The sequence below is a fragment of the Stegostoma tigrinum genome, chromosome 15, assembly GCF_030684315.1.
Source record: "Stegostoma tigrinum isolate sSteTig4 chromosome 15, sSteTig4.hap1, whole genome shotgun sequence".
In the NCBI taxonomy this organism is placed as follows: domain Eukaryota; kingdom Metazoa; phylum Chordata; class Chondrichthyes; order Orectolobiformes; family Stegostomatidae; genus Stegostoma; species Stegostoma tigrinum.
The window spans coordinates 44,740,588-44,762,075 of record NC_081368.1 but is presented as its reverse complement, the minus strand read 5'-3'; the positions used below and the strand labels follow the sequence as shown (position 1 = coordinate 44,762,075).

General features: G+C 41.4%; 1 protein-coding gene across 4 annotated transcripts in view; it reads right to left on the bottom strand.

The window, feature by feature from the left end:
• The window catches only part of xpnpep2 (X-prolyl aminopeptidase (aminopeptidase P) 2, membrane-bound), an 89,574-nt gene extending 69,358 nt beyond the window's left edge, over positions 1-20,216 (bottom strand). The window contains exons 1-4 of one of the 4 annotated variants that reach the window (XM_048544565.2): positions 20,126-20,216; positions 7,217-7,314; positions 4,587-4,690; positions 839-949 (exon numbers count right to left, since the gene is read on the bottom strand). In XM_048544565.2, the coding sequence (XP_048400522.1) occupies positions 839-949; positions 4,587-4,690; positions 7,217-7,265 (264 nt within the window). In that variant the 5' untranslated portion in view covers positions 7,266-7,314; positions 20,126-20,216. Of the gene's footprint in view, positions 1-838; positions 950-4,586; positions 4,691-7,216; positions 7,315-17,419; positions 17,676-20,125 lie in introns of those variants that run through there. The other 3 variants (XM_048544567.2, XM_048544566.2, XM_048544568.2) reach the window with 3 other exon arrangements.
• Between the last annotated feature and the right edge of the window lie 1,272 nt (positions 20,217-21,488).

The window sequence follows — 21,488 nt, the reverse complement described above, 5'->3', positions numbered from 1 at the left end:
ACAGCGATGAAGTTAACAACCAACAAATTGGAGATGACACAGTGTGGAGCTGGAGGAACGCAGCAGGCCAGGCAGCATCAGAGGAGTGGAAGGTTGACATTTTGGGTTGGGACCCTTCTTCAGAAATGGAGAGGGGGTAGGGAGCTCAGAAATAAATAGAGAGGAGGGGCGGGGCTTCGGAAGGTGGGTGGGATGATGATAGGTGAGTGCAGGTGCGGAGTGGTGGGGATTAGTCAGTGAGGTGCGAGGAGCGACTAGGTGGGAGAAAATATGGACAGATTGTGCCAGGTCAAGGAGGCAGGGATGAGACGTATGAGAGGGAGAATTTAGGATGAGGCCGGGGGGTGGAGGGGGATTTTAAAACTGGTGAAATCCATGTTTAGGCCATTGGGCTGTAGGCTCCTGAGTTGGAATATGAGGTGCTGCTCCTCCAGTTTGTGGGTGGTGTCATTGCAACACTGGAGGTGGCCCAGGATAGACATGTCACCCAGGGAGTGAAAGTTAAAATGGTTCGCAACTGGAAGGTGTTGTCGTTTGTCATGTACAGAGCGCAGATGCTTTGCTGTTTTTAAAAATGTTGTCATGGCATCTTTACCTCCACCAGAGAGCAGATGAAGACTCAATTTAATGCATTATTTGAAAATATTTATTTCATTATTTAAAATTCCTTTTTGCTTGGTAGACACTGGTTTCTAATATCTGATGCCAGTATGCAATATAGAAGGTATGAAACTGAAATTTGTGCAGGTATTATACTGCTAGAGGGACAGTAAGTGTGTTCAGTCATACATGCCATTCATCTGAATCATTTATAATTAAATAGTGTGCATATACTCACCAAATGGGGGTCTGTGGCAGGAATCACGTAGACACTGACATTGAGTGACTCCATCAATGATCGGAGGGCATTTAGGCGCTGTGACGTGTTCGTGACTGTGGGAGGCAGACACTAAATACAAAAATATATAGTAAATCTAATAGTCCGTATCAATAATCTTCATTATTATGAAAGAGTCAAGAACAGAATTAGTGCTAGATATAACTGAAGGACTAAATTTAAATTTTACACCAAAACCTGTCACAAATTTTAGTCTGTAAGTATTTTCCTGTTCTTGAATCTTACACTTCTCTGATAGTATGATTGCTCCATTTAATTGTTCCTTGGGAACTCCACAGGGCTCCGGCGTTGCCCATAATGCCAAACTTGAGGCAATCTGCTAACTATATTTGCCTCATGATACAAATATATGCAAAGGATTGGGTGATTCAACACAAGAAGTGAGTTGGAGCATAACTGGGAGATAGTGACATGGTGATAGCAATCCAGAGGCCCAGGCTGATATGTTGGAAATATGGGCTCAGTAGGAAAACTGGTGGAATTCAATTAATTAATCTAGAATATGAAGATGACCATGATAATTATAATCACTTGGTATGAAAACCTAACTGGTTCATTGATACCCTTTCTACCATCCTTACCTGCTGGCCTTGCCTACATATGAATTCACAATAACAATTTAAATGTAGTTGACTCTTAACTACAATGCCTAACAAACCAATCAGTTAAAAGGAAATTATTCTGGGCAACAAATGTTGGTTGTGCCTGTGACACCAAAAAAAAGAGGAAATGCGTGGCTGAGGAGCTGGTGCAGAGGGCAGGGTTTCAGATTCTTGGATCATTGGGACCTCTTCTGGAGCAGAGGTGATCTATACAAGAGGGACGGGTTGCACCTAAACTGGAGGGAAACCAAAATCCTTGCATGGAGGCTCGCCAGTGCTGCTTGGGAGGATTTAAATGAAAGTGGCAGGGGGCTGGGAACCAAAGCAGCAGGTCAGCAAATGGAGGGATTGAGGGGAAGGTAGATGTTAGGTCCAGTAAATCAAGAAGAATGGACAGGTAGAAGCAGGTAAATGAACACGATGGTACCAATGTACTGAACTATGTTTGTTTCAATGCCAGGAGTATTGAAGGTAAAGCAGATGAGCTTAGAGTCTGGATCAGTACATGAGACTATCATGTTGTGGCCATAACAGAGACTTAATTGAGAGAGGTTTTCTTGTTGGAGCTGAAATAGAGAGGAAGGTAAAAGATGTTTAGGTGTTGCATTACTAATTGGGGAGAATGTTACATCTGCACTCAGAAAGGATATGCTGGAAGGCTTATCCACTAGGTAATATGGGTAAAGCTCAAAAATAAGTTGGGTGCAATCACTCTGATTGGATTAAACTATAGGCCTCCCAACAGCCACTGTGAGATTGAGGACAAACATGCAGGCAGATTACAGAAAGGTGCAATAAAAACAAAGTTGTCATTGTGGGTGGCTTTAACTTTCCGGGTATTGACTGGGGCTGCTTAGAGCAAGAGGCTTAGATGGGGTGGAATTTGTTAAGTGCATCCGAGAGAGTTTCTTGAAACAGTATGTGGATAGTCTAACTAGAGGAGGGGCCATACTAGTCCTCATATTGGCAAATGAGCCTGGTCAGGTGACTGACCTTTCATTGGGAGAGTATTTTTGTAACAGTGATCGCAACTGCTTCCGTTTAAGATAGTTATGAGCAAGGAAAAGTCAGGACCTTGCAGGAAGGTAATAAATTGGGGGACTGCAAATTAAATCAGTATTAGACAGGACCTAGGGAGTATTAATTGGGAGGAGCTATTATCAGGCAAGTCCACATTTGACATGTGGGAACTGTTTAAAGACCTACTGGGGGGGCGTTCAAGACCAGCATGTTCTAGTAAGGAGGAAGGATAAGAATGGCAAGGTAAAGGACTCTTGGATAATTAGGGAGGTTGTAAATTTAGTCAAAAGGGAAAAAGAAGCATTTGTAAGATTTAGGAAGCTAAAATTGGACAAGGCCAATGAGGAATATAAGGAAAGCAGGAAAGTAGTCAAATAGGGAATTAGGAGAAGAAGAATGGGCCATGAAATGATCTTGGCAAGTAGGGTTAAAAACACTCCCAAGGCATTCTTTACAAACATTAAAAGTAAGAAGATAAGTAGGGAGAAGGTACAACCACTCAAAGTTAATGGAAGGAACTTATGCTTGGAGGCAGAGAATGTGGATGAGATCCTAAATGAGCACTTTGCATTGGTATTCACCCAGGGATAGGATATTGGAGGATAGTGAGGTATGTGTGGGGCATGCTAATATGCCAGGGCATTTTGAGATCAAGAAAGAAGAGGCATTGGATCTCTTGAAGAGCATTAAGGTAGATAAATACCCAGGGCCCAATGCTATCTACCCCAGGTTATTGAGGAGATTGCAAGAGGAGATTGCTGAGGCCTTGAACAAGATCTTTGTATCCTTGCTAGCTAGAGAGTCTCAGAGGACTGGTGAGTAGCTAATGTTGTTTGGAAAGAAGCCTTAGGATTTACACACATTTGAAAAAGTGTGGCCTAATTAGGGACAGTCAGTATGGCTTTGAATTCTCTAGGAGGTGACAAAGATGATGGCATAGCAGTGGGCAATGTTCACATTGATTTTAGTAAGGCTTTTGACAAGGTTCCTGATAGACCTCAGTATGGAAGATTGAATTAGCTTTTACATATCTTACATGCTATTTAATGTATTATTTCTAATTTTGACATTGAAGATAATTTCTTCACCTGTTCTACTCACGATTTACCCTTTGGGTTTGCGTTGCACACATAACAATAGCAGCTACTACAGGCATCACCTTACATAGAAACAGTCAGAAGGCAAAATACTTGATGTATGTTTCCAGGATAGCTTTAAGGTGAAAGAGTTAAAGGGAAGTTATAACTCAATAATTAAAACATTCTTTTCATTTTGTTTGTTTTTTTTTCATTTTTCCCTCACATTTACACAATTCTTCCAGCTTAAACATAATTTGCTAAATATTTCATACTTCTTTTGGTGTTACCAATATGAATAATGAATAATTGATGTCACCAGGACCTGAGGCCACAGATTTCTCATCTTGTGGACATTGATGCATAAGTGTTACATTCAAATGTCTTCAGTTTATACCAGGGATTTTAAAAATTGTTTCCATTTAAATTTATGGAACATGTTTGTCTTACTAGATACCGTTATCATTTCATGATCTTGCCCCTTACACGTCTTTGGTCATTATAATAAAGCAGGATATTCCCCTGAGATGCCATTATCATTACTGCAAGTCAATAAGACTCAGAAACAGAAAACTCCTCAGGAATTTTTCTGGAAGAATTCTTCTATGACATTTTGGAATATTCACTTCAAAGCATTTGCATTCAACATTAAAGATATGTTAGCTCATAATTAAATTATCTCAATCAATATTTTTCAGTGTTTAGTGACCAAAGAACATGGGAAGTATGGAACTAGGAAAGGCAGCTTAGTCCATCATGTTGGTTTATTCCATAGATTTCATTAATATTTTTCCAACCTCACATAACTGCTGATAGACCCTGGCTAATATTTCCTACTGCCTAAGCAAAAGAATCATTGCGTCTCAGTTTTTTAGAGTTAGACTTTCATATCATATCAGTTTTTCCCTCTCTCCCACCTCAAATTTCATTGCTAAGAAGCTCCTATGTCCACTTTTTTTACCCTAAGTATCAATTATCATTACTACTTACTGGAGGGACACATCCACAATCTTTCACACGACCTGCATCACGTTTATTCGATATTAAAGGCTGACAGCTTGCCAGCTGGAGCAATCCTAGAATAGTAAAAGTCGCTGTTGAGCAATGAATTATCAGTTATTGTCCCAAGGAATCAAGAGGCAAACTGATTTAAAATAACTGAGTTGAAAATTGCGACCATGAGATGATGATAAAGCATAAAAATAGGAAGTACTGCTAGCAAGAAAACTAATTTCCTGTTTGTTAAAATGTCAGTCTAAACTTTTGGTAATGCAAATGCTAAACAGGTTGAGATTTAAAAGAGAAAACATCTGGAGTGGCTAAGTGTTTTAAATAGTGGGTCATGCAATTATAAGTTGAATATGATTCAGGGTGGCACGGTGGCTCAGTGGTTAGCACTGCAGCCTCACAGCGCTAGGACCTGGGTTTGATTCCAGCTTCAGGTGACTCTCTCTGTGGAGTTGCACATTCTCCCCATGTCTGCGTGAGTTTGCTCCGGTTTCCTCCCACAGTGCAAATATGCGCTGGCTAGGTGGATCAGCCATGCTAAATTGCCCGTAGTGTTCGGGGTGTGTGGGTTATAGGGAGGTGGGTCTGGGTGGGATGCTTCGAGGGGCAATGTGGACTTGTTGGGCCAAAAGGGCCTGTTTCCACACTGTAGGTAATCTAATCTAATCTAAATATAGGTAGATAGGTTCAATTTTCTCCTTGTGCAACGTGTAACATTTTTTCCCTATTATGACATGCCAATCCTCGGAGTATGTTAGTGGGGCTTTCCTTGAACCAGCCACTAATCAGTTGGTGATTATCATTGTTAGCAAAACACATGTGCCAGTCCAAATGGTGCGTGGATTGGAGGAGTGCCTGAAATTGGAGATGTTCCATGATCTTCCTGCTGTAGTCCCTTTATAAGAAAGGTCATCAGACAGAGAAGATCTGTTGAAGTAATCTTGTTCATTTGCAGTACTGCTTTGTGAACAGTAAAGGGATTTTTCACCGACAATGGAACATATCTTGAGTGGTTTTAAGCTCTTTAAATATAGGTTTTACATTCATTACATTCTTGATAAGAACCATACACATGATGGAAATGTTTTAAGCCGTTAGAGGTGAATGGTTTCTTGTAAATCTGTGCTGGTCTTGTAACCATGGTGTTCAGGTGTTGACCACAGTTCTGGCTATAGCCATTGGACATCAGCAGGCAATATACTGTGAAGCTTCAGCTATTGAGGATCAAAGGCCTGTATTTAGTTGCATGGTTAATTACTGGCTCTAACAAGGCACAATTCTTCCCTGAAGTTCTCTATTGTTGCAAAAGTCCAGTTCATATAACTCATTATAACAAGCCAGGTAATTTTTTTAATTTCAAAAATAATGTTAACTTCTAAACTTTTCTCTCAATCATTTGGAGATGCAAGGGCTGATTAGGAATAGTCAGCATGATATTGTGCGAGGGAAATCATATTTTGCAAACTTGATTGAGTTTTTGATGAAAGTAACCACAACGATTGATAAGGGCACAGCAGGAGACATTGTTTCCTTGGACTTTGGTAAATTCTCTGATAAGGTTCTGCATTGAAGACTAATTAGTAAAGTTAGATCATAAGTGAGCTGGTAATTGGATATCAAGTGGTGAAGGGCTGCTTTGTGGTATCTGACAACTAAATCACACAGTGTGTAATCAGTGAGGCTTCAGAGCAGGTCACTTGGCCTCCTTCATTTAAATTTAAAATTTATGTGGAATAACAAACATGCGCAATATTGAATCATACTGAAACGAAAGGGGAGGCAACTCCTTTTGGTATTATTGCTAAACTATTAATTGAGAATCACAGCCAATGTTGTGGGGGCCCAGGTTCAAATCCCACCATGGGATTGAATTTGAATTGAATATTAAAAAGAAAACAACCTTGAATTCAGAATCTACTAACCATTGTCAATTGTCATCTGGCACACTAATTGCCTCAGGGAAGGAAATTTGCCATCCTCACCTAGTCTGGGCCTACATGTGACTCCAAATCCACAACAATCCACACCCCTCTGAGGAAGGGTCACCGGAACCAAAACGTTGACTGTGATTTTTTTTCTTCACAGATGCTGCCAGACCTGCTGAGCTTTTCCAGCAACTTCTGTTTTTGCTCCACACCAATGTGGTTGAACCACAATTGCCCTCTGAAATGGCCTAGCAAGTCATTCAGTTCAAGGGCAGCTAGCAACAGGAAATAAATGCTGGCCAGCCAGTGATGCCCATATCCCATGAGTGAGTGAAAAAAATCCTAGCTGTATTGACAGACAGTTTAAAAGTTTCATTAAAGTGAAAAAACTTCCTGAAGTGTTGTTCCCTGTTCTTTTTCTTCAATGAGAGACCTCCAAAAAAACGTCACAGGAAATTTTGCGGCGCTTTTAATTTTAAAGAATGACAATGTTCAGCATAGTTAGCTTCAGTTCAGAGTATTCAGGAAATTGTGAAACTAACAGAATAGCCTAACTGATTATTTTCTAATCCTAATTCTTAGTAACTTAAGCAAACTGAAATAGCAAGAAAAAAATCAAAGTCGAGAAGTATTGTCGAGATTAAAAAATGTTAACATTAAGCTTTAAAACAAAATAATTTTATTTACCTTCTAGCGTGAACAGCCATGTCCAGATGAGAGTACAGGTAAGTCTCATGGTCTACGTGTGAGTTTGCTATGTGTTGCTGTGTGTTCAGCATAGCCAACTGAGAAAATATACAATCAGCAACATGTTAATAACCTTTATCAAACTCATATGCATATATTGTTGTCACATGGGAAACAAATACATCTGGGTCCACATTTCATAATACTAACCATTGTAGATAAATTCTCCACTATGTACAGTTAATCCCCAATTAAAGTTGTAGTTACGTCTTGAAAATCACAATTCTAAATGAAGTAGCTTTAAGTGAATCATAGCTCCCAGATGGATTAATGCCAAAGTCAGAGTTAAGACCGTTCAAATATTTCTCACCTGGAGAAAACTGTGTATATTTCTACGTAATACTGTAACATATATGTGCAGTACTGTACATTCCAACCTAAAGTGGCTTGCAAAGAAAAGCTCATTAAATAAAGAATAAATATCATTAAAAAATTGTTTGGAAAACATTGCAGTCATGGCGAAAATGCAGTAGAATGGAAGTTCACATGAACATGCAAATATACAAATTAGGTGTGGTCGAAGACCAATTGGCTCCACAACCTGCTCCCCATTTAACAAGATTAAGACCATAAGACCATAAGACATAGGAGTGGAAGTAAGGCCATTCGGCCCATCAAGTCCACTCCGCCATTTAAATCATGGCTCGGCATTTTAATTCCACTTCCCTGCACTCTCCCCATAGCCCTTGATTCCTTGTGAGATCAAGCATTTGTCGATCCCTGCCTTGAAGGCATCCAACGTCCTGGCCTCCACTGCACTCCGTGGCAATGAATCAAGCCCACCACTCTCTGGCTGAAGAAATGTCGTCTCATTTCAGTTTTAAATTTACCCCCTCTAATTTTAAGGCTGTGCCCATGGGTCCTAGTCTCCCCGCCTAATGGAAACAACTTCCCAGCGTCCACCCCTTCTAAGCCATACATTATCTTGTAAGTTTCTATTAGATCTCCCCTCAACCTTCTAAACTCTAATGAGTACAATCCCAGGATCCTTAGCCATTCATCATATGTTAAACCTACCATTTTGCCTCTCGTTTGTTTCTTATGTATTGAAAGAAGCTTTTACTGTCATTTCTAATATTACTAATATTACTAGCTAGCCTACCTTCATATTTGATCCTCTCCTTCCTTATTTCTATCTTTGTTATCCTCTGTTTGTTTTTGTAGCCTTCCCAATCTTCTGATTTCCCAGTGCTCTTGGTCTCTTTATAGGCTGTCTCTTTTTCTTTGATTATATTTCCTGACTTCCTTTGTCATCCATGGGTGTCTAATCCCACCCCGGATAATCTTTCTTTTCTTTGGGATGAATGTCTGTACTGTGTCCTCAATTACACCCAGAAACTCCTGCCATTGTTGCTCTACTGTCTTCCCCACTAGGCTCTGCTTCCAGTCGATTTTCGTCAATTCCTCTCTCATGCCCCTGTAATTACCTTAATTTAACTGTAACACCATTACATCTGATTTTGCCTTCTCTCTTTCAAACTGTAGACTGAACTCTACCATATTATGATCGCTGCCTCCTAAATGTTCCCTTACTTTAAGGTCTTTTATAAAGTCTGGCTCATTACATAGCACTGAGTCCAGAATAGCCTGTTCCCTTGTGGGCTCCATCACAAGCTGTTCCAAAATGCCATCCTGCAAACATTCCACGAATTCCCTTTCATTGGATCCACCGGCAACATTATTCACCCAATTCACCTGCATATTGAAGTCCCCCATGATCACTGTGACCTTGCCTTTCTGACATGCCCTATCTATTTCTCGGTGCATCTTGTGCCCCTGGTCCTGATCACTGGTAGGAGGTCTGTACATACTCCCATTACAGTTTTTTTGCTGTTGTCGTTCCTCAACTCCACCCACACAGACTCCACATCCTCTGACCCTGTGTCATTCAGTGCCGTAGATTTAATTTTATTCTTAACTGACAAGCCAACCTCACCCCCTCTGCCCACCTCCCTATCTTTTCAATATGTTGTAAATCCTTGGAGGTTTAACTGCCAGTCCTGAACTTCCTGCAACTAACTCTCTGTGATGCCTACCACATCATAATCATCCAAGAGGATTTGTGCTGTTAATTCATCTACTTTGTTGCGAATACAATGAGCATTTAGATAAAGTGCCTTAATGCTAACTTTCTTATCATTATTAGAGAGGTTGGAAATCTCAAGATGTCTTAAGCTATCCTTCCTTTTTGCTGTATTCCTAGTCTGCCTCGAGTTTAAATCCACCTGTACACATGCTATCCTGTTGCTTATCTTTCCATTTAACTCCATACTCCCTGTCTCTTTCACTTTCCCTTCCCCCCGACTCAGGAGTTTAAAGTCCTACTGACCACCCTATTTATCCTTTTCGCTAGAACACTGGTTCCAGATTGGTTCAGGTGGAGACTGTCCCAATGGTACAGATCCCCCCGGTTCCAAAACTGATGCCAATGCCCCATGAAATGGAATCCCTCTTTCCCACACCAATCCCTTAGCCACGTGTTTACTTTCCTTAAGGCTAATCTGATGGCGATTTCAGCTTCACATTTCTTTCTACTCCTGATCATCACCGATTCATGACCAACGAAGGAGCCAATCTACCTTGCTGTAAATATATTCAATATCCACACCTCCACCACTCTTTGTGGAAGAGAATTCCACAAGCTCTTGCCCCGATATGAAAAATATCCTCATAATCTCAGTTTCAAATGGATGATCATTGATTATTAAATGATGTCCTCTGTTCCTAGTTGGATAACCTTTTCAAAGAGACAGGACAAACATGAAATCCTTTTGATATCTTTTTGTGCTGTGGAATTTGATTAACCCACCATTAGAAGCTAAGGAGAGGCCCCTAAGTCTGGTCCTGTGGCCCTGCCCCTATCCACAGAAAATTTTTGCTATATTTTCCTCCATAAGCTTTGAAAATCTTGACTCTAATTGCTTTTTTTCTGCAGCTTTTCTAGTTCTGCGACATCCAACTGTAAATGGTAGTCAACAATTCGACAACAAACAAGTGGGTGTGTGACTTCACAAATATTCCCATCTTTAGTCATGGCGATGCACAATGCATCGTTGCAAATGACAAGGCTGAAGGATTTCACACAATCTTCAGCCAGGACCACTAACTGGATAATCCAACTCAAACTTTTCTTGAAGTGCCCAGCAATACATATGCCAATCTTCAGGCATTTCAATTCGCTCCAGAAGAAATCCAGAAATGGCTGAAGCTACTGTATACTGCAAAGGCTATGGGCCCTGCAACCCAGGAGTAAGACTGAAGATGTGTTCCAGAGTCAGCTACATCCCTGGTCAACCTGTTCCAATACAAGTATAGCTCTGGCACATAGTCGATTATGTGGAAAATTGCCTAGAATCATCCTGCCCAGAAAAAAAATCTTCAACAATCCAATCCGACTAGTAACCATCCCCATCAATCTCCAGTAGATCGTAGCAATCAAGTGAAACTTACTGACCGGAAGCTGCTCAGTTTGGTCTATGCCACTGGAATCTTAATCTTGTTACAGCCTTAATCTAAACATGGGTTGTTGAAGTGAATTTGAGGAGCTAAGAGATTTGGTGGTCCTGACATCAAGGCTGTGTTTGGTCAGGTGGTGCGTCAATGAGCCCAGGCAAAACTGCTGTCAATGGAAATCGATGGAGGCAATCCTCTGACTGGAGTCATACTGAGCACGAGGGAAGAAGATGTGGCTAAAGGATTCATTAATTTAGTTCCAAGACAGTGCTGCGGGAAATCTTCAAAGTAATATCCAAGACCCAACAATCTCAGCTGTCTCAACAATGACCTTCCCTCCATCATATGGTCAAAAATAGAAATGTTTGTTCATGATTGCGCAATAATCAGTACCATTTGCAAACCCTCATATATTGATGTGGTCTACTCCAATTCTCAACAAGATCTGGACAACATCCAGGATTATCTGTTAAGTGGCAAGTGATATTTGTGTCATATGAGTGCTAGTCAATGACCCTTTCCAACTCAAAGAATTTAACTATTCCCATTCGAGTTTCAATATGATTACTGTTTTTGAATCCCCTAGTAAATAATAAAAAAAGTTCCAAGATCCAATTGCCTATTGGGGTGGCATGGTGGCTGAGTGGTCAGCACTGCTGCCTCACATGGCCAGAGACCCAGGTTCGATTCCACCTTCAGGTGACTGTCTGTGTGGAGTTTGCATATTCTACCTGTGCCTATGTGGGTTTCCTCCTGGTGCTCTGGATTCCTCCCACAGTCCAAAGACGCGTAGGTCAGGAGTGTTGGCCATTCACCTTGCCCATGGTGTCCAGGCATGTGCAAGGTAGGTGCATTAGCTATGAGAAATGCAGGTTTACAAGGATAGGTGAGGAGGGTGGGTCTTGGTGGGTTGCGCTGTGGAGAGTCAGTGTGGGCTCAATGGGCTGAATAGTCTGCTTCAATACTGTTGGGATTCTATAATTCTAATCTTATCTTCGTGACCTTGATGAGGCCATTGAAGCTGCTCTGGTGATCAGTTAGAATATGCTGATTGCTAAAGCCAACAATTCTCTTATGTTAACCTCCTTCCCTCAAACCTACATAAGGCACAAGTGAAGAATATGATGGAACATTGAAGTTGTTGACTTGTTCGCTGAGCTGTTTTTGTTGAGATGTTTTGTCACCATGCTAGATAACATCATCAGTGAGGCTTCTGACAAAGCAATATTGTTCTACTCTGCTTGGAATTTGTACTGTCCAGTCTGTTTTGGCGAATAGTGTCATTTCTGTTTTATTTCTGTCTGGGTTTGTTTGTGGGGTCCAATTCTATATGTTTGTTGATTGCATTACAGTTGTGAACCATGCCTCTAGGAACTTCCATGAGTGTCTATGTGTGGGTTGGTCTGCTCTGGTTATGTTGTGCCAGTTAAACTGATGACCTTCATTGTCCCAGTGTAGTGATATTAAGGAAAGTTTGTTGTGTCGTTTTGCTGCGAGCTGATGCTTGCTGCAGAACCAATGTAGTTTAGAAAATACCATGCAATGACTGCTACAAACATTACATTGGACAGACAGGAAGGAAACTAGCCATCAGAATACATGAACATCAGCTAGCAGCAAAACAGCACAACAAACTTTCCTTTATCAGCACACCCGGCCAATGAAGGCCATCAGTTTGACTGGGACAAAATAACCATAATAGCCCAAGCCAAACATAGAAACGCACGGAAATTCCTAAAGGCATGGTTCTCAACCAGTGAGGCAATCAACAAATATATAGAATTGTACCCCATATACAAACCCATATAGAACAAAACTAGAAATGGCACTACTCACTATTTCAGAATGGACAACATAAATCCCAAGCGGAGTAGAACAACATTGCTTCATTGGAGGCCTCACTGTTGATGTTACCTAGCATAGTGATGAAACGTCTGAATGAGAACAAGCTGGCTCGGCAAGCAAGTCAACAACCTCACACACAATCCGAGCTACAAATCTTTGCTAAAGCTTTAAATGACAGAATATTCCCCACTCAACTGGATGGGTGAAATTCCAATAACGCTCATGAAGCTTGACACCATTGAGGACAAAGCAACCCATTTGGTTGCCAACACATCCACAAATACCCATTGCTTTACAACAAATTCTCATTATCAGCAGTGTGAACGCACTGTAGAAATTTGCCAAAGATCCTTAGACAGCACCTCCCAAACACACAACCACTTCCATCTAGAAGGACAGGCGTAGCAGATCTATGGGAACACCACCACCTGCAAGTTCCACTTCAAGCTACTCATCATCCTGACTTGGAAATATATCACCATTCCTTCACTGTCATTTGGTCAGAATCCTGGAATTCCCTCCGAAAAGGCAATGGAAGTCTGTATTCAGCAAAAGGACTGCAGGAGTTCAATACACAGCTCAGACTCATCTTCTCAAGCCCAGCAAGGGTTGAGTAATAGGTGCTGGCCCAGCCAATGATATCCACATTCTGTGAATGTTTTTTTTACAAAAATTCTTATTTCACTTATCTGGGGCAATAAATGGCGGGGCCGGGTTGTCTGGGTTCAATTCCTACCTGCTCCAGAGTGTAATAACATTTCTTAACAGGTTGATTAGAAAAGTAGGTTAAATAAAAAAAAGACAAGCAGATCAGTGAACGTGGGAAGTCTGCATTCTGCCGCATCCAACTCAAAATGTTCATTTGTGGCACATTGCAACAACCTTGCATCTAAGCATCACATCAGTGTCACAAGTATTACAACAACACTGCACCTTCCAGATGCCCATCTGCTTCTTGTGTTAAAAGTGTTTCATAAGTGTAAATTTTTGGTTGTCATGACAGCATCCTTTTACCAATCATGTGATCTAAGTTGACTATATTTGATTAAATGTCATCTACAAATAAAGTGTCTTATTTTCACAAGTACACAGTCAAGGCAGTGCCAGGAAAGTAGAGTTAATATTACACAAAAATTGTCTTAAAAGTATTTTACTAGTGAATAGTCCTGGCCATGTTTCCATTGTACCAGGTGTCCAGGTAAAAATATCTGAGAAAGGAATGGCTTCATTCAAATTATACAGAACAGATTGATGGTTGACAAAGATGCAATTCTTGTGAATTTATTTTCCTCTGTTCACATTTTAAAAATACCAGTTAATAGGTTAGCATAATTTCCTGCCTATATTATTTTGTCATAATTTTTGGTAGCACTAATATTCATATAGGTCAGAGAGGGATGAAGGGGGAGATTGCTCACTTGGGCATTAAAATGATGCAACGAATAAGATCAATTACAGAAGATTTACACAGACATGTTTTCAAGACAAAATTCCTGGGTTTTAAAGTATTAAATTACTTTATCTCCTGTGGGCTGTATTTCAGTATGAGGTTAGGGAAGGGGAAGCTGGCAGGAACATAACAGAGTGATAAATAAAGAAACATAGCATGTAAGAGAACCTGAAGAAGATAAAAGCAACCTATCTAAAGTTAGAAGATATAGAAAAAGTGTAATCTTTGTACAAGATTATTCCATTAAAACAGATTACAACAATTATTGGAATATTGGAAGCAGACTGAGTAAAGACAATGGGAAGAATCTTATACGGCCTGACAACCTGGGCTATTGCGAAACACCTCTCAGAATTCCAAGATCCCTGATGTCAGGAGCAACTCACTGCATTTTCTGGACTTTGAAGCCAAGATTCTTGCCAAGCAATGGCATGATATTAACAGAAATATGTGCTTGTTGTTGGCCTCTTTAACTGCAAATCTTGCTTTGTTAATACAAAGTTTCCTATTGTACTACCTATCGTGGGGAAATTAGATGTGTACTATTCCTGACATCAAAGTCTGACCAAATTCTTGGCGACATCAGCTCGCTGTTTGCTCCTCTGGGCCAACAACTTGGACACCCGGCAATAATATCGCAGGGCATGCTTTAGGTCACCTACCACACTTACATGTCCATGTACGAATTTTGGGATCTGTCACCTGCCAGAAACCCCTCAGAAATCTCATGACATCTCTTCAATTTATTTACAATTCTGCATTTAAAACTGCACTTCGGGTGGATCAGCCATAAACATTGAAATGCTGCTGCAAGGACTTTGTTCAGAGGGAAAGACACCCAGCTCATGGAATGGAACAGGCTTCAAATTTGGGCTACTCATGTGTTCTCCTAGCACTTACCTGGTTGCCCTCAATATCTCTGCCATTTAAAGAGAATCAGAGCTGATCTGGTAATACATAACTGCACTATGAGATTACACCCTTTGGTCCTAGACTTTCCCACTAGGGAAACAATTTTATTTCTACAACTGCCCTGTCAAGCCTTCAAAGAGTCCTGTAAGTTTCAATAAGGTTGTGCCTCATTCTTCTAAACTCCAATGAGTACAGGTCCAATCTACTCGATCTCTTCTCGTAAGACAATCCCTCCATACGTGGTAAGTGCCTAGTTAGTGAACATTCCCTGGCCTGCCTGCAATACCAATGCATCTTTCCTTTGATAAATAGCCTAAAACTGCTCCTAGTATTTCAACAATGGTCAAACTATGGTTTTATACAGTTTTAGCAAAACCTTCCCACGCTTATACTCCATTCACTTTGACATAAAGGCCAACATTCCATTTGCCTTCCCTATTACACACTGAACTTAGATTTCAGTTTTTCTTAATGTTTCATGGACAAGGTGTCCCAATTCCTTCTGTTCTGTAGCTTTCTGCAGTCTTTCTCCACTTAAATAATATTCAGTTCCTATATTCTTCATACCAAAGTGAATAACCTCACATTTCAATACATCATATTCAACATGCCAGTGTTTTCCCCACTTACTTAACCTGTCAGTATCTCTCTGTAAACTGTGTAATCCTCATCACTTCCAACTTATTTTTACGTCATCCACAAACATGACAATAGAATATTCACTTTCTTTATCCAAATGATTAACATTAATTGTAAATAACTGCAGTCCCACCATTGATCCCCGTGATACACGATGAGTTATAGGTTGCCATTCTGAAAATGACCCTCCCTTATCCTAACTCTCTGTCTTCTATCAGTTGGCCAACCCTCTATCTATGCTAATATGTTACCTCCAACACCAAGGCTGTAATCTCATCAAGTAGCCAAATGTGTGGTACTTTGTCAAACACCTTCTGAAAATACAAGTACATTACATCCACAGCTTCCCCTTTATCGAAAAAAAATCAGAGTTAACGTTTCAGCTCTGGAGACTCTTCCTCTGAGAAAAGGTCACAGGATCTGAAACGTTAACTCTGATTTTGTTTTCTTCACAGATGCTGCCAAACCTGCTGTGTTTTTCCAGCAACTTTGTTTTTGTTCCTGATTTACAGCATCCGTAGTTCTTTTGGTATTTATTTGCCTTTATCGATCCTGTTTGCTAATTCCTCAAAGAATTCTAATAAATTAGGCATGATTTCCCCTTCATGAAGCTAGCATCATTTAACGTTTATGCTAAATTTATAATAAATGCTAACATTTTCCAAATAAGAGATGTTAAGCTAACTGGTCTATAGTTATTGGCATTTTTATCTCCCTTTTTTTAAAATTTCTAATGAGCTGTTTTCCACCTGGAATGAAAGAGATGTATACAATGAGACAAAAGTGACTGGCACAGCTCGTAATACGTGTCCACATGCAAACGTGATGAATTATTTCAATGATTGAGTAGGCATGAGAGAAGGCAAGCGGGGTTAGTGGTACCGGGTGGGTGAGAACAAGTGAGGGAAGATGTTGAATGCAATAGAGAGATTGGTAGGGCATGACTGTCAGTCAGAAATGTTTGCATTGGCAGAGATAGCACGAGTGTGAAATAGGAGAGAGAAGATGGTGGCTGTTAACTTGGCAAAGTGGAAAAGGTAATTGACTTCCTTCCTACAATGCTATGCATTCTTCCAGACAGTTGAAACCACCCTGACCTGGATGGTAACCTGGCCCAGGATGACATGGTCTGGCAACATGGCCCGTCCTGGTAGAAAACGATGGAGAAGGGCCCTCTTCTGTGTCCCCTCATCCACCCCGGACCTCCATGCCCCTGTTCACAATGGGAGGTGTCAATGTCCCCTTCTCTGCCATGTATAGGGCAAATGTCACTCACTGTGCAGGGCAGCTGCGAAAAAAAATCCCGGAATATAGTATTCTATTGAAAAATGTATTCATTGTGAAAATGCTTCCACGTAATAAATGATATAAAGTACAGAATCTGAAGTTATTGTGTATGTAATGATTCGTCTCTTACATTGTGAAATAAAAGTAAAATACTGCGGACTCAGGAAATCTGAACTAAAATTCAAATGTTCTGGAGAAACAGATCTGGCAGCATATGTGAAGGAAGAAACAGAATAAATGTTTTGAGTCCAGTGTGACTCTTTGTAATCTGAATTCATTTCCATAGAGTAACAATAAATGATTTACTAGGTTGATCACCTCTGTCACATGCTTCTCCCCCTCTAATCATTACAGTTAGCATGTGAGAAAACAGAAAAGAACAACATTGCATGCCTTCATTGTCCATGTATAACTTAAGGTGAACTAAAAGTAAAATTTCAAAAAAGCTGGCTAATTATATTTCAATTAAATACAAGACAAAAGAATAAGATACAAACAAGAAACTTTTAAAGGTTAAGCTTGAAACAGAGGGTTGAAAATTAAACTTTTGTACTCACCTTACAATATTTAAAATATTAAGTCTGGTAGTTAATTGTTTTAAGCAAAACAGTTTGTTTCTTTGGTATTCTGTACTCCACAGAACTGTGAATATTTAGTTGTTGCATATATTTAAGATAGAAATGACAGAATGTTGGCAAATAGAGGAAACGAAGAGATTTGGAAATTACGTGGAAAGGTGAAATTGTAGAAGAAAATCAGCCCTGATCATTTTAAATGTCAAGCATTGCCCACTCTTGCTCCTATTTTTAGATTGCAGGGAGGGTGCTAGAAAAGTTACGTATGGAGCAATGAAACGTTTATGGAGCATGGAGAAGGGGGCTGGGAGGTTCTGTAAGGATTAAACAGTGACATCTGATGTATGGTTTCTGTCTGCTCAGCCAATTCCCTGTTTTGTAATGTGAAAGTTACTTGCTATATATAGCGAGGAATACTGCATAATGCCAGGCCTAAAAATGAACAAGAGGCAGAAAGGATATAGTACAGTGCATCAGATCATTTGAATGAGGAATGCAATAGCAACAAGTTAAATCCATCATTACAAAGATTCCAAAAAAAAATGAAGATTCAGATTTTAATAATGCAAGATGCCACAGTTCAAAATGAAAGTTTGGCCATGTTAGTTCTTACAGTTAATTTTTAATTCCCCTTAAGTTTCCCCTTATCCTCACTTACCATCCCACCCGCATCCACATCCAGAAGATCATCAGATCTGTTTCTGCCACCTCCAACAAGATGCCACCTCAAGTCACATATTCCCCCCTCCTCCCTTGTCCGCCTTCCGCAGGGACTGTTCCCTCTGGGACGCACTGGTCCACACTTCCCTCACCCCCAACACGTTCCCACAGCCCTGTGGCACCTTGGCCTGTAACCGGCGAAGGTGAAACACCTGCCCATTTACCTCCTCCCTCCTCAGTATCCAAGGACACAAGCATAACCTCCAGGTGAAGCAGCACTTCCCAGAATCTAGTCTACTGCATTTGCTGCTCACAATGTAGCCTCCTCGACATTGGGGAAATGAAGTGTAGACTTGGCGACTACTTCGGAGAACATCTACGTGCTGCTTACAAAAAAGACCCTGAACTACCTGTTGCCTGCCACTTCAATGCACCACCTTGCTCCCTGGCCAACATCCCTGTCTCTGGGATAGTAGGAACTGCAGATGCTGCAGAATCTGAGATAACAAGGTGTAGAGCTGGATGAACACAGCAGGCCAAGCAGCATCATAGGAGCAGGAGAGCTGACGATTCAGGCCTTGACCCTTCTTCAGAAATGGCGGAGGGGAAGGGGGTTCTGAAATAAATAGAGTGAGAGGGGGAGGCAATAGAAGATGGATAGAGGAGAACATAGATGGAGAGGAGACAGACTAATCAAAGAGGCAGGGTTGGAGCCAGTAAAGGTGAGTGTAGGTGGGGAGGTAGGGAGGAGATAGGTCAGTCTAGGGAGGACGGACAGGTCAGGGGGCACGGGATGAGATTAGTAGTTACGTTAGCGGAATAAGCAGAATACTCCCTCTCCCATTCTGTAGACGACATGTCCATCCTGGGCCTCCTGCAATGCCACAATGATGCTACCCGAAGGTTGCAGGAACAGCAACTCATATTCTGCTTGGGAACCCTACAGCCCAATGCTTTCAATGTGGATTTCACAAGCTTCAAAACCTGCGCTCCCCCTACCGCATCTCAAAACCAGCTCTGCTTGTCCCCGCCTCCCTAACCTGTTCTTCCTCTCACCTATCCCCCCTCCCCCCTCAAGCCACACCCCCATCTCCCACCTACTAACCTCATTCCGCACCCCCCGACCTGTCCGTCCTCCCTGGACTGACCTATCTCCTGCCTACCTCCCGACATACACTCACCTTTACTCGCTCCATCCCAGCCTCTTTGACCTATCTGTCTCTTCTCCACCAATCATCTCCTCTACCCATCTTCTATCCGCCTCCCCCTCTCTCCCTATTTATTTCAGAACCCCCTTCCCCTCCCCCATTTCTGGAGAAGGGTCTAGGCTCGAAACGTCAGCCCTCCGGCTCCTATGATGCTCCTTGGACTATTGTGTTCATCCAGCTCTACACTGTGTTATCCCTGTTTCTGGCTTGCTGCGGTATTCAAGTGAAGCCCAATGCATGCTGGAGGAACAACACTTCATTGTCCAGTTGGGGACCCCACAGCGCTCCGGACTCAGTATTGAGTTCAATAATTTTTGGGCCTAAACTCTCCCACGTCCCAGCCCCCCACCCCACACACCAGGCCTTGTTACCACATAGCCTGCCACTACACACACCCTGTTGTTAGTCACTAACAGTCCCCGTTAACAACTACTCACCCTCCCAGCCTGATCATTAGCAACTCCTTTGTCTGTCCAACTGTCTTTCTCTCTCTTCGGGCTCCATCCTATCGTTTACTCCTTACCCCACCCTCTCTCTCTTACTCCCCCTCTCTCTCTCCCCCTATTTTCTGCATACAAAACTGACGTTTTCCCAGCCCCCATCAGTTCTGAGGAAGGGTCACCTAAAACATTAACTCTGTTTTCTCCTCCACAGATGCTGCCAGACCTGCTGAGCTTTTGCAGCAACTTTGTTTTTGTTCCTGATTTACAGCATCCACAGTTCTTTTGGTTTTTAACGCTGCCAGTTTAAATGCTCTACACAACTGCTCCCACATCTCACCCACAGTTACCCCAGCATTTTTTAAGAGACCATCACTTACAGCGATGTTCAGTTGGATTCCACAGGTTCCTCCTGCAAAGTGTTCGACGGCTCCTGGAGCTGTTTACAATAGTAATGGCTGTAGCAAATAGGTGCATTGCATGCCAAAGGACTTTGGTCTAACCTCAAAGATGACACGCAGACCATTTCCTCCCAGGGATGAATGATGTGTTTTCTTGCAAAACAGTCTGGCAGGGAGAATAAGCAACGGCAATACACATCTAGACAAAATACTGCAAGAAAGAAGACCAAGAAAAGGGTTCTCAGCAGAAGGTCAAATCCACCAAGACTGTTCAGGGAATGACTGACCTACACAAATCTCAGCAAGAAACAGTAAGTGGAACGTCAAACCTTCAGTAAAGACAACTTTGATGAAATCTGCTTCCTTCTGCACTCACAACTGTACCTTACATTAGGGTAAGGACAGAATTGCTGAATGTTGTGATGATGGTCATAGAGTTAGACAGTGATAGAATTATAGACAGCTACAGAACAGAAAAGGGCCCCTTAGCCCATCATGCTGCACTGGTCAGTAACAACCCCCTAACTTTTCCAATAGCCTTGTAAAGTTTGGCATCACCGATGCACATATGAATACTTATGTTATCAGGGTTTCTGCCTCTACCACCCTTACAGGCAACGAGTTCCAGATTCCCATCACCCCCATCTGGGTAAAAGCGCTTTTCCTTGTATCCTGTCTAAACTTCCTGCTCCTTCCCTTCAATCTATGTTCCTTGTCCTTTGATCGTTCCATGATAGGGACATTTCTTCTCATTTACCAGTCTATGCCCCTTTATTTTATACATCTCAATCATATTCTGTCTCAGTCTGCTTTGTTCCAAGGCCAACAGCAATATATGACATCTCTGCTCATGACTAAAACTTTCCAGCCCAGGCAACGTCCTGGTAAATCTCCTCTGCACTGTCTCCAGTGCAGTCACATCCCTCCTATAATGTGGATTCCAGAACGGCACACTTTCCTTTAGCTGTTTTATATAGTTTCAGCTTAATCTCCCAGCTCTCCAACTCTACCATAGTAGCCTTAAGATCTGAATCATTGGTCTCTTTCAACTTGGAGCTGTGTGGAAAGTCTCCCTGTTTTCCAATAACTGTTGTGTACAGGAAACCACTGAGATTCTGTATTCCAAAGGAGGTGAATACATTTAATTGTTTCTGGCCAGGGAGAAGGACATGGATTGAAAATTTTGCTTCTCAGGGATTGCTATTCTCTCTGTAATGAAGAATTGTATCAATTGCATGCATATTACATTGAGGGAACTGCATGTTAATTCTGAGTTGGGTCACAATTAAAAATGATTTTAATTTCTCAGCATGCAGTTGGTATGTGACCACACATCTGTATC